General features: G+C 37.8%; 1 protein-coding gene and 1 pseudogene across 2 annotated transcripts in view; both read left to right on the plus strand.

Moving 5' to 3' along the window:
• The window catches only part of LIN28B (lin-28 homolog B), a 160,661-nt gene that overhangs the window by 85,425 nt on the left and 61,225 nt on the right, over positions 1-14,011 (plus strand). For both annotated transcript variants that reach the window (XM_058307202.2, XM_004478739.4), the window contains exon 4: positions 8,274-8,458. In XM_058307202.2, coding sequence (XP_058163185.1) covers positions 8,274-8,458 — 185 coding nt within the window. The remainder of the gene's footprint in view (positions 1-8,273; positions 8,459-14,011) is intronic.
• On the plus strand, positions 924-3,667 carry LOC139440062 (CWF19-like protein 2 pseudogene; annotated as a pseudogene).

The raw sequence follows: 14,011 nt of genomic DNA on the forward strand, positions 1-14,011 counted from the left end.
TTTTTTGAGATTTATTTTTTATTTATTTCTCTCCCCTTCCTCACACCCGCGTTGTCTGTTCTCTGTATCCATTCACTGTGTGTTCTTCTGTGACCGCTTCTATCCTTATCACTGGTACCGGGAATCTGTGTTTCTTTTTGTTGTGTCATCTTGTTGTGTCAGCTCTCTGTGTGTGCGGCGCCATTCTTGGTCAGGCTGCACTTTCTTTTGCGCTGGGCAGCTTTCCTTACGGGGTGCACTCCTTGCATGTGGGGCTCCCGTATGCGGGGGACACCCCTGCGTGGCACAGCACTCCTTATGCGCATCAGCACTGTGCATGGGCCAGCTCTGCATGGGTCAAGGAGGCCTGGGGTTTGAACTACGGACCTCCCTCCCGTGTGGTAGGTGGACGCCCTATCCATTGGGCCAAGTCTGCTTCCCTATATTAACTTCTGAGTGGAGTCAGAATAATTTTATTGCCATGAGCCAGTATAATCCTATAAGCATTTTATTCCATATATACTTTTATGCAATCTCACCTTGACACTAAAAATAAGAGAAGTTATTTTATATAGTAGAAGTAGGAACTAGAAAATTAGACTTTGCATGAGTAATTCACTTAACCTGGCTTTTTTTTTTTTAAAGGGATTTGGTTAAATAATCCTTAAGGATGTTACTGATTTATCGTTCTTTTAAAGTGCTTGCTAAGTAATAACTATTTGCAAGGAATTGTGCTAGGCCCTTTGGGAAACAATAATAGATATATATCACAGCCCCTGGCATTTAGGAAAAGATAAAGAGAAATTTGATGTAAGGCAGACACAAATATCTGCATTACGTGGCAATGTACTGTAAAAACTATGTAGAAGAATTACTTAAGTAAAAGAGGAGAGAATTTCCAACTTGGGGTTAGTAAGGATGATTGCATAAGGATCACTTGTACTATGCTGGAAGCTCAAGTAAGATTTTGATAGACAGTTACAAACTAGAAAAGTGCATTCGCAACCAGCCCAAGCTGTAGTACAGAGATGAAAAAATATGATGTGCATTTAGAAAAATACAAGTGCTAGCTTTACGACCACAACAACTACAGTGGCTGCCGGTGGTCGTTCGAAAGTGAGCGGAGTATCGAGGAGCATAAAGAACAGACTTAAATAGCCAGAGCCGAAGTGTTGCGTCAAGCTAAAGCCAATTTTGAAAAGGAAGAAAGGCGTAAAGAACTTAAGGGACTTCAAGGTGAAGATACATGGATGCTGCCTGATGTGAATGAGGGAATTGAACAATTCTCACAGGAACACTCTGTGAAGAAAAAGAAGAAAAAAGACAAGCATTCAAAAAAAGTAAAGAAAGAAAAGAAGAAAAAGAGCAAGAAACAGAAATATGAAAATGAGTCAGCTGATAGCTCTTCAAGCTCTGAAGGTAAGTGGGTTGAGGCTATTCCATCTCAGACTCCTAGCAAAGAAAAGGCCTGGAAAGCGAAAGACAGTAAATTGGAAAAAAAAGAAGGCACCCAAGTTAGTCAGAGGGATGAATGGATGACTGTTGATTTTATGTCTGTTAAAACTGTGTCATTATCACCACTCAAAGCTGAAAAAGAATCTCTGAGGAAAATGGAGCAAGAGAAAACCCAAGCAGTTGAACAGTCCAGACTATTGGAAAGAGAATTGAATCCAAACTGAAGGATGGTGGGACAGGTCTTCCACCAGAAGATTGTAATGTATCGTCAGTTACTGAAGTTTCAGAAGTAGAAGATGGCTGGATTAAGCTGGCTAAGGATGTCGTATCAAAGAATAAAGGAACAAGCTGAGAAACAAAATAGAAATTTTGAGGATGTTGTAGCTGAAAGACACAGGTCAATGGAAATATTTCAATTGAAATTAGAAGAAGCTGAAAAAACTGCATCCAAAAAAGATTATAGACGAGAACAGTGGAGGAAACCAACATATTCTATAAAGTACAAAATAGTCAAGAAAGTAGAAAATCAGACTTAATAAATTATATTTCAAGGGATAGATAATGGTCTGACAGATATTGCAAACAGTATCAATAAAGATAAGTTTATTGATGATGAAAAAGATAATAGATCTAGGTCTTTGGATGTATGTAGAAAAGAATCCAATCGAAGGCAAAATCAAGAGTTTTCTTCTCTTAGAAATTTGAGACCTAAATTCTTGAGAACCTCTGATGACGAAGAACTGTCATTTCACAGCAAATGCAGAAATTTTCAACCATCAAGTTCATCTTCAGCATTGGTAGCTCAGGGTTCTTTAACTTGTGGTTTTCAAAAACCCACTGAGAAGAGAGAGGGAAATTTGTCATCATGGAGTCGATCTAACAGGAGAGGAGAGGAAGATAAGAGCCATTTAGAAACTAGTAGCAGTGTTGACTACCAAAATATTCCAGAACATCTGCAGGACACAGAGTCTTCATTTGCTGGAAGGAGTTCAGAGGATGAGTCCATCCATATCTTGAATGTTGATGAAAAGAACAAGTTGGGTGCCAAGATTATCAAGGCAGAGATGATGGAAATATGGAATTAGCTGAACAGCTTAATGCTCAACTTGAAAAGGCAAATAAAGTCAAAGAAACTACAACACAGATATCATCCAGAAAATCTGGGAAAGAGAATGAGGATCATTAAGAAATGATCCTTGTTAAAACAAATCAGTCTGGAAGAGAATGGCCTGTGAACACACCAGGAAAATCTCTGAACTCAAAAGGAGAAAGAGGAGACAGATGGTTCCAACCCATGAGGAAAAAGAAAGGGTCAGATACTTTCACAATGATGATAATCTGAGCCTAAATGATTTAGTGAAAAATGAAAAGATGGGAACAGCAGAAGATCAAAACAGGCTTTTTATGAGAATTGCATCTTAGTTTATGGGAAAAACAGATAGAGACTGTTACACTCTGGATGACATGTTCGTCTCCAAGGCTGCTGAAAGAGAACGTCTTGGTGAAGAAGTGAACCACAGGAAAAAAGCTATTGCTGAGCACCAGAGTCTTACTAATCAAATGGAAAAGTATCTTATTGTTTTGACAGCTCTCAATTTCCCAAGCATCTTATTGTAGCAATAGGTGTTAAGGTTTATTTATGTTTACCCAACTTTTGGTCTCTTACTATCAGGGCACTGCTTGATAGTCCCGTTGCAACACCATAGAGCAACTACCTTATTGGATGAGGACATCTGGGAGGAAATTCAGATGTTCAGAAAATCACTGGTAAAGATGTTTGAAAATAAAGGATTGGACTGCATCTTTTTGGAAACTAACATGGGCATGAAGAAACAGTATCTTATGATTTATGAATGCATTCCTCTCCCAAAGGAAGTGGGTGATATGGCTCCTATCTATTTTAAGAAAGCCATAATGGAATCTGATGAAGAATGGTCCATGAGCAAAAAATTGATTGATCTATCTTCAAAAGATTTCAGAAAATCTGTACCTAAAGGCTTGCCTTACTTCTGTGTGGATTTTGGCCTCCAAGGAGGGTTTGCCCATATTCTTGAAGATCAGAACAAATTCCCTCATTAATTTGGAAAGGAAATCATTGGAGGAATGCTAGATATAGAACCAAGACTTTGGAGGAAAGGAATCTGAGAAAAGCTTTGAGGACCAAAGGAAGAAAGCACTGCAGTTTGCTCCATGGTGGAAACCGAATGACTTCACCAAAAGTAAAAAGTGTTGAAATGTCACTTTCATTTTTTACCTCCTTTTTAGATACCTTTCAGTTTTATTTCCATCATCTAACTAAACAACTGATCTTCAGGCTATAGGGAAAGAGAGTCATAGCAACAGAAGGGTGTGGGACACTGTCAACTCTCAGTTGCTTCTGTGGACTTCATTTTCATAACCATGGAATAAGCCAGCTATACTGAATGACCTTCTTCACATTCCTGTTCTGTTCCTAATTCTTGGTTTTCTTAAATATTCAGTTAATTGTAGAGAAGGACCTCTCCGAAAGAATATCTGGGCCCTAGCAAATCACCAGTCCAAAGAGAAGTAAGTCTGCTTCAAAATTGTTAAGTCTGTTACCTGGATTATTTTACAATTTTTAGAAAAGTGACATATTCAGTAATAATCGAAATTACATTCCATAGGATTTTGTAGACGATCTCTTCATTTTCAACCATCATATAATATCATTGCTATTCTTTTTGTTAAAGGAAAAAGAGTATCCCAAAAGTAATAAAGAATTGATAATGAAAAAAAATATATATATATATATATAAAAAGGTACAAGTCAGCTAGTTTTACTATGGGAGGGGTTGTGTGTTAGAATAATGGGAAAGGAAAATGTTATTAAAGATAAGGCTCTCACCTACAACCTTGGAGAGGTAGCATAGACTTCTGAGACGGGAAAATACATTTAAAATTTATTCACAGAGGATATGCACAAATGGAGCATGCTATGGAATAAGGAAGAGAATGATGTTGAATATTAGTCATACAAGTAGTATGAATCTAAATTGCCTTCTGTACTAATTTGGGGAGAAGGGCAGTAGATAGAATAAAAGAAAAGTATTATTTCAGAATATCATGAAGAATAAACAGAATTTAGTGGTTCATAAAAACTGAAATTTTATTTCAGATGTGGAAAAGCATCACTTACATATACTTATCAAAAATCATAATAATGGAAAATCAAATTTACTTGGTGAATCTATACCCATATAATAGGATCTGTAAAGAGATAAATAAATGATAATCTTTAATATAATAGCAAATGAATGAACTATGAGAGCTCCATTTAAAACTGTTGCCCCTTTTTTCTTATTTCAATAGTTGAACTTTGCTCTACTTCATCTGAATTTAAAAGAGAAATAACCTACTTTCTTGAATAGGGAGTGTTTTAGTTTGTTAAAGCCTGCCAATGCAAAAATACCAGAAATGGGTTGGCTTTTATAATTGGACTTTATTAGGGTAAAATCTTATAGATCTGAGGCTGCGAAAATGTCCAGATCAAGGCGTCATCAGAGATGCTGACTCACCAAAGGTTGGCTGCTGGCATATACTGGACTCATGCCACATGGCAAGGCAAAATGGCAGCCGGTCTCAGTGTTTCCTCCAGGTTCACTGTCTGCTTGAGTTCACCTGTGGTCCATCAGGCATATGGGGAGGTCATCTCTCCCCAGGCCTCTTCAGTTTTGGCCTGCTCCGCTGGTCTTTCGGGATTTCTCTTGTCTTTCTATGGCTGTAGGCAATCCTGGAGCCCTCTCTCACATGGCAGGGTAAAAAAGGCAGCTCTCTTTCTCTCTGTCTCTCTTCATGTTTCTCCCATTTATGTAAGACTCCATCCAGCAAGAGGGCTGAGACACACCCTGGGTCATGCCTTCATACTCCTGTCAAAGGCCCCAACTGAATTCAATCCAGTCAAAGCATCCCATAATCTAATCAAGGCCCCATAACTGAAGTAAACTCATCAAGTGATCGAATCAAAAGGTCCCTTAACTGAATCTAACCAGAAGGCCCCACCACATGTAGTAGGTTTACAGGCACAGGAATGGCTTAGCTTAAGAACATAGCTTTCAGGGTCCACAAAAGACTCGAACCAGGACAGGGAGGGAGAAAGGGAGTGAAAGCAAAAGGACTATTTATAATTAGTGAGGAGGATGCTTAGAAGATATAGTAAATTCTAAAGAGAAGATTCTTTAAAAATGTTAGAATAACTTTGAAAACAACAATTTGATATTGAAAAGAGTGTAGGCAGGTGTGAATTTTGTTTTCTGCATAGCATCACAAGGCTGAAAAGGCACTTTCAAGTTGTAGACTACTGTAGAAAGAAATTCACAATGTTAGATTACCTGCACTTCTTTTAGAAACAAGTTAAAAACCACCGTATTCATATACCATCTTACTGGCTGGTTTCATAGGTAGTCTCCTTCTGTGAGTTTTGATTTGCTCTGTGTAATTATTTGATTATATGTAATTATTTAAGCTGCTTTTATAATCATAGATTAGGGAAGAGTGAAAAATTTCTAGTCCAGTATTTCCCCAAGTATGCTAGTCACCATATTTAAAAAGGAACGGACTCTGGGATCAATTAAGTCTGAAAATCGCTGAGTTCAACACAGTTCAACAAGATTTTTATTTTGGTTTGGGGGGGTGCGCAGTGGGGAGGGCTCAAAGACTTTACTATGATAAAATGCATTATGACTTACCTGAGGAGGAAAAACCTACAGTATTATACAAACTTATTTAATATCAAAACCCTTTTTTCATGGAGCCTCTTTCAGAACCACTGTTCCTCAGATAACACATGGGGAAACCTAAATCCCTTCAATTTACAGACAAGCAGAAAAGAAATTAAATGGCTCATTCAAGATATATATATACTTGAAGGACTGGGCTTAAACCAAGGTCTTTTACCATATCAGTGTTTTCTTCCTTTTGTCCCCATATTTAGAAGTCTTTAAAAGCTATGTAATATTCCAAATTAGATCTATAAAATGTACACAGAAGGGTTTGAAGAAAAAAATAAAACTAATGATATAATTATTTTCCACTTATTTTGAATTGGCACATTGACTTTGATTAAAAGAGTATGATTGAAAGAGCCAATTAATATTTGAAACCAAGTTAACAGTTTTGCAATTAGGAAACTTTTCTTTTTCCCAAAAAATCAATTGTCTTTCAATTTATAAAGATCTACTCCCATTTGAATTATTAAAAGCTTGAAGAGTCAAGTTATGTGTATACCAGAAAACTTCCCCATTTTTCCATAAGACAACATTTATGGTTTAGTATCTGTCATTCCAGACTCCATATTTACGTAAAAAAACCTTCTATCTTTTTAAATCGTTTTTATGTGGATATCATCATGATGATAGACACACTATTCTTTCTTTTCTTTTTTTTTTTTTTTTAAGACTTTGTTTCTGCAAAGCCAGCCAGCAGGTATTGGAGGGATAAAGGGTAAAAGTTATTCTTGCATATCTGGGAATAGCAAGCACTTAGTTGGAGAAAACGGTGACTTTAAACAGTTGAATCAAAGGTAGTACCCTGCTACTTATATTTTTAAACAATGTTCTTTCTTTTTAAAGATTTATTTTATTTATTTCTCACCCCTCTCTCCATTCCCCCCGTTGGATGCTTTCCATGTCCATTTGCTGTATGTTCTTCTGTGTCTGCTTGTATTCTCATTAGGCAGCTCCAGGAACCAATCCTGGGATCTTCCAGAGTGGGAGAGAGGCGATTACTCTCTTACGCCACCTCAACTCCCTATTCCACTGTGTCTTCTTATTTTCTCTCCTCTGTGTCTCTTGGTCCGTAATCTTACTACACAGCTCTCAGCGTCAGCTGGCCCTCCTGCACTGGTTGGGTTTCCTGAGCTAGGCGGCATTCCTATGCAGGGGGGCGCTCCTGCACGGGGCGGCATTCCAGCATGGGCCAACACTCCACGTGGGCCAGCTCACTGTGTGGGCCAGCATGCGCTCACCAGGAGGCCCTGGGCATCGAACCCTGGACCTCCTATATGGTAGATAGGAGCCCAGTTGGTTGAGCCACATCCATTTCTCACAATGTTCTGTCTTAAGCAACATTTCTCCCTTCCCTAATAACTAAAGTACAATACAGACAGTACGCAGCAGCACACTTGAAAGTGCTAGAATCAGAGAATAAAAGAGAGCCATATGCCATCCCACTTGTATTTCCTCTGTGCAAAGCCTTTTGGGCTCTTGATACGTCAAGCATTCGGACACACTATACGTTAATCTTTTTTTTTTTTTTTCTCACTAATATTACATGCTGGTCTTCCCACATCAAAACATGTAGATCTTAAAGCATCTTCTCTTAATAGTTCAATAATATTACATTATATAGCTCTACTGTAATTTACTTACTTTCCCATTGATGGACATAAGGGTAGTTGTAATTTTTTACCAGAGATTATTACAGTGAGTTTTGACCAAGTCCTTTTTTGAATCCTTGCTATAAGTGTGTCTGTAGGAGAGTCCTTGGAGTAGAATAACTGGGTTAAAGGATAAGCACATTTAAATTTATGTGTTGCCAAATTATATTGAGAAAACAATGTTAGTTTATTCTACTATTGCCAGCATTGCAAAAAAAACTTTATAATGGTGTACGTTTCACTGAACTTAAAGAAACTGCCCCCCCACACACAAATAATGACTTTATGCTTTTTTAAAAATGGATTACAGAATATCTTTCTGTGTTAATCTTAAAATTATAAGATGATTTTAGAGATGATTTATAAGGCAGTGATAATCATTCTCTCTCTCTCTCTTTCCCTTCCCCCTCCCTTTTTTTGGAAAAAATTCCAAACCTCTTTACAGAGCAAATTGTTCATGGAAGGATTTAGAAGCCTAAAAGAAGGAGAACCAGTGGAATTCACGTTTAAGAAATCTTCCAAAGGCCTTGAATCAATACGGGTAACAGGACCTGGTGGGAGCCCCTGCTTAGGAAGCGAAAGAAGACCCAAAGGGAAGACACTACAAAAAAGAAAACCAAAGGGAGATAGGTACTCATTTTACTTCATTATTTATGAATTTATTATGTTTGGAAAAGATTTCTGAAAATATCTTCATCTTTTTTTACCTTATTGGACTTGATATAGTCTAAACAAATTATAAAATGAAATGAAATAAAATGCCACCAGCATGTATTTGAGTAGAATATATTGGGAATATAGGCTGTGCTGCAGTTGGAATTGCAGAGAATACTGAACTGAGCATTCAACAGAGAACACTGAGTGGTCCTCCGGCAATCAAACTCACCCAAATGTTTTGAGACCATAAATGAGGCACTGAAGAAGTTGGCAAGAGGCAGAGGTGCCCTTCTGTAATCCAAAAATTGTCAATGCCCCCTCATTGTTTTCAAGTGGAAATACACTTACTGAATTGTTTGTTTTTAAAAGATAATTCATATATAGAAAATTGAAACATTAAAAACTACAAAGAATTAAGAAAAAAATAACTTGAAAAATCCTAACCATGGGAATCATAGTATGTACACTATTGAAATTTGCTATATTTTTCACTTTATAGTATATCGTGTAACATTTTCATGTTAATTATTAGCACCTGCCTAAATTCCCCCTGTGTGAATGTACCAAAATTTAACTTAAACAACATTATGTTAATGGTTATTTACATTGTTTCCAATATTTGGAATTTATCAAAACACTAAAGTGGAAATCCTAATATATACATTTTTGAAAAGTTGTCTGATTATGTCATTAGAATAAATGCTTGATAGTAAAACTTCTGGATTGAAAAATATACAGTTTACATATTTTGATATCTATTATCAAACAGCTCTCTGGAAATAAGGCTAGTATGCAATCCCTCCAAAAGCGAGAGCGCTCATTAAATGTTGTCATCTTTTAATCTTTTCAATTACATAGGTTGAAAGAATCTCATTGTTTTTCTTTGCACCTTAAATTACTAAAGAGGTTGAATATATATATATATATATATTTTTAAAGATTTATTTATTTAATTTCCCCCCCTCCCCTGGTTGTCTGTTCTTGGTGTCTGTTTGCTGCGTCAGCGGCACGGGAAGTGTGGGCGGCGCCATTCCTGGGCAGGCTGCACTTTCTTTTCACGCTGGGCGGCTTTCCTCGTGGGCGCACTCCTTGCACGTGGGGTATCCCCACGCGGGGGACACCCTTGCGTGGCACGGCACTCCTTGCGCGCATCAGCACTGCACATGGCCAGCTCCACATGGGTCAAGGAGGCCCGGGGTTTGAACCGCGGACCTCCCATATGGTAGACGGATGCCCTAACCACTGGGCCAAAGTCCATTTCCCTGAATGTATTTTTATAAGTAATTTTTCCCCATGAATTGCATGTTTCTTGTCCTTTGCCCATTTTTCTGTTGAGAGGTTCATTTGTGTTTTTGATTTGTAATTTTTCTTTGGATATTTAGGATGCTAACTTTTGTCTCAAATAGATAGGAAATATTTTTTAAGCTTTAGAATTATATTTTAGTTTTAATTATGATAGTTTTTAAAAATAATATTGAAGTTTGAATGTTTGCATAGGCAAGTCTGTGACTCCTTAATGCAGGGGATCTTAACCTTTTTGGTTCCATGGACCCCTTTCCCAGTCAGATGAAAACCATGGACCTCTTACTAAGTCCACGCTACACTTTGTATTATTTAACAAATACATCATACCTGCTCCAACATATCCCCACAAAAATAATGTTTTTTTGAATTTCAACTCAAACTCGCAGACCCTTTGTTAAGAAGCCCTGCCTTAATACAATCTGACATTTATTATTATCTCGCTTTTGATATAGTTGTGGTACTAGAAAACTAAAAATACTCATATTCATCTGTATTTTATCATTTCTATTACTTTATCTTTTAATTTAATGATCTCCTATCTTTGGAATATAATTTGTTGTTGAAGAGAGGACTATAAGGATCTAACATTTGTTTTCTCTCCATGTTGCTAGTTAGTTGTCCCTATGGCATTTATTATCTAGTCTATAATTCCCCACTGATTTGAAAAGCCCCCCAGTAAGGAAATAAATACAGTTTCACCTAAATTTTAGGAACCCATTTTGTACAAAAGAAAGTCCATGAAAATATGTGAAAGTTTAATGTTACACGTAACGGTTAGAGTGGTTTTTGGTTCTAAAAAATCCTTTATCTTTCCATGTCTTTTAGATGAAATCATTAATATAGACTTCTAGCATTTTTCACATGTATGCTGCATTATAGTCAGTAAGGGAGGGAGAGTAATAGAGGCTGAGAGTAGAGAAGATAGCAGGACATCCCATCATGGAGAAACTTGTCAATCATTGTAAAGACTGACTTTTACTCTGGGGAAAATAGGAAGTCATTGGAAATTTTTAAGTTGAAAAGAATTGTGATCTACCGTCTACACATATTTTGGCAGCTGTGACGAGAACATAGTGTGAAGAGGCAAGGGTAGAAGTTTAGATACCCCTTAAGAGACACTGCAATAATGAAGGAAAGAGATTGTGGTGACTTGGACTGGGATGATAATAGTGGAGGTGGTGTGCAATAATCCCTTTATGTTTTGAAGATAGAGACAATAGAATGGATCTTATATGGACTGTGAGAGAAAGAGAAAAGTCCAGGATGACTCTAAGGTTTGCTTGAACTAAACAACTAGAAGGATGGAGGAACCATTTATTGAGATTGGGGAAGATTGTGGGAGGAGCAGGAAATCAGAAGTATGTTTTGGACGTATTTAGTTAATATTTACATATTAGACATTCAAGTGGAGTTATAGATAATGTAGATGGATGCATGAGTATGGAGGTCCAGGGATAGAGTTATAAAGTAAAAAGATGATATTTACAGCAGTAAGACTAAATGAGACCACCAAGAGTGTGAGAATACATAGAAAAGAGGACCAGAACCTGGGCTCTGGGACATTCTAGCATTTAGGGGTCAGGAAGAATAGGAGAGACATTAAAGGACATTAAGTAAGAGGGATGGAAATAGGAGAATCAGGTGATAATTTTGTCTCAGAAACCAAAGAAGAAAGTATTTCAAGACAGAGAGAGTATCAGGTATGTTAAATAGTGCTGATGATCAAATAAGATGAACACTGAGACTTAACTGTTTAGCAACACAGAAGTCATAGTGAAATTGACTAGAGTAGTTTCAGTGGACTGGTGGGAGTGAAAACTTAAGTGGGTTGTGTTCAACAGAATGAAAGAAGAGGAGGTGGAGACTGTAAGTACAGACAATTTTTGAGAGGTTTTCTTATAAATTGGAAGCAGAGAAATGAAGTGGTAACTGAGAAGGAGAGATTGTAGCTTGGTGAGGAGCTGGGGGGAATCGTCCAGTAGAAAAGGGAAAATTGAAGATAGAAGAGGGAGGAAGACAACTGCTGGAGTAATTTCCTGGAGTGGGTGAAGGAATTGGGATTTAAAGCACAAGTGGAAGAGCTGGCTACAGGAGCACAGATGGTTCATTGTTCCAAACTGGAAGTAAGGCACAGCAGATGGGTACAAATGCAAGGAGATAGGTAGATATGAAAGTGGCATAAAGTGATATTTCTCTTTTTGTACTAATTTTAAAAATTTTTTTATTTTTAAAGAAGCGTTAGATTACGTAAATGTTACAACAAAAATATAGGGGATTCCCATATACCCCACCCTCTCCTGCTCCCTCACTTTCCCCCATTAACAACATCTTTCATTAGTATAATACATTTGTTAAAATTGATGCACATTGAAGCATTGCTACTAACCATGGTCTGTACTGTTCATTGTAGTTTACACTTTGTACACTGTATAAATGTATAGGTTTTGTGTGGTACAAAAATGTGTAATGGCCTGTATCCATCAGTGCAGTGTCATGCAGGACAATTCTGATGTCCCAAAAATGCTCCATGTTACACCTATCCTTCCCACTCCCTCCCCTTAGAACCTTTGTTGGCCACTGCCTTTAAATCAATGATACAAGTTCTTCCATTACTAGAATACTAATAATTCTACTTTAGTCCATAGTTGCATTGCCCCTTATGTTTGTTCATTCCTCAATCTTGAGGATTTTAGGATGGTGATGCCCATTCTGTTTCTGAATGAGAAGGGGCTTAGATTCCATGGGATGGATGGAATTGTCTTGCTTGCAATTTAGATACTCTCTATTCTGGGTATGGGCATTGTGTGGGTCTCTACCCACTGAGATAACACACTATTACAAGTTGGACATTTTTGTATTCCATAGACCATGCCTCAGATGCGTCCTATCCCACATATTCCCCTTACCCCTGATACTCTAGACCAGTAATTGTCCCCTGCCAAATTTGACAAAAGAACATTCCCACCATTGTAGTTTTAACCAAAGACCTACAGATCTCCTGAGTTCACCTGTTCCTTCCTCCAGCCCTCCCCCCAGTTCCATGGATAGTCCAACCTGACCTCCCGAACCTTTTCCCCCTCATATTCTGGGACTGTCAAACCCAGTCACATCACTGTACCACTATCACCCCATCTATTGCCCAAACACCCCATCCCCCTTATCATAGATTTTTCCCTATTGAGCATTGGCTCACCACCCTCTACTTTCTTTAGGTCTCTTGGTAACCTATCTTCCAGAGTCTAGCTGTGTGGGTCTGCTCTATTTGCTTAGGTCATATCAGTGAGTGTCATGTAATATTTATCCTTCAGTAACTGGCTTATTTCACTCAACATAACGTCTTCAAGATTCATCCATGTTGTCCCGTGTGTTAATACTGCATTCCTTCTTATAGCTGAGTAGTGTTCTATGTATATACCACAATTTGCTTATCCATCTGTTGATGGACACTTCAGTTGCTTCTAACTTTTGGCAGTGTCACTATGACCATTGGTGTCTGTATATCTGTTCCTGTCCCTACTTTCAATTCTTCTGAGTATATACCCAGCAGTGGAATTGCTGGATCATATGACAGTTCTATATTTAGCTCCCTGAGGAACCACCAAACTGTCCTCCACAATGGCTGCACCATTCTGCATTCCTACCAGCAGTGGACAAGGGTTCCCTTTCCTCCACATCCTCTTTAATGCTTGTAGTTTGGTTTTTTTAGTAGCCCCCAGTCTAATAGGTGTAAGAAGATATCTCATTGTAGTTTGGATTTGCATGTCCCTAATAGCTAGTGATGTTGAGCATCCTTTTATGCTATTTTCTTAGTGAAATTTGAAGCAAGGTCATCAACTGAGAGTCATGGTAGAAGGGAAGGTTTTAAAGATTTAACAAGAAAGGAAAAACAGGTTACCAGGAGATGGGGTGGGGAAAGGAATGAGAAGTTAAGGGTAAATACAGAGTTCCTATTTGTAATGATAGAAATGTTTTGGTAATGGATGGTGGCGATGGTAGCACACTATTGTGAATGTAATTAACAGCACTGAAAGCTATATTTGAATGTGATTAAAAAGGAAAATGTTAGATTGTAAATATGGTAACAAAATTAAAAAAAATTTTTAAATCCATGGAGGGAAGCGGATATGGCTCAAGCGATTAAGCTCATACCTACCACATGGGAGGTCCCAGGTTCAGTTCCCAGTGCCTCCTGGAGAATTTGAGCAAGACAGTAAGCTGGGG

Source organism: Dasypus novemcinctus, chromosome 11 (genome assembly GCF_030445035.2).
Source record: "Dasypus novemcinctus isolate mDasNov1 chromosome 11, mDasNov1.1.hap2, whole genome shotgun sequence".
In the NCBI taxonomy this organism is placed as follows: Eukaryota; Metazoa; Chordata; class Mammalia; order Cingulata; family Dasypodidae; genus Dasypus; species Dasypus novemcinctus.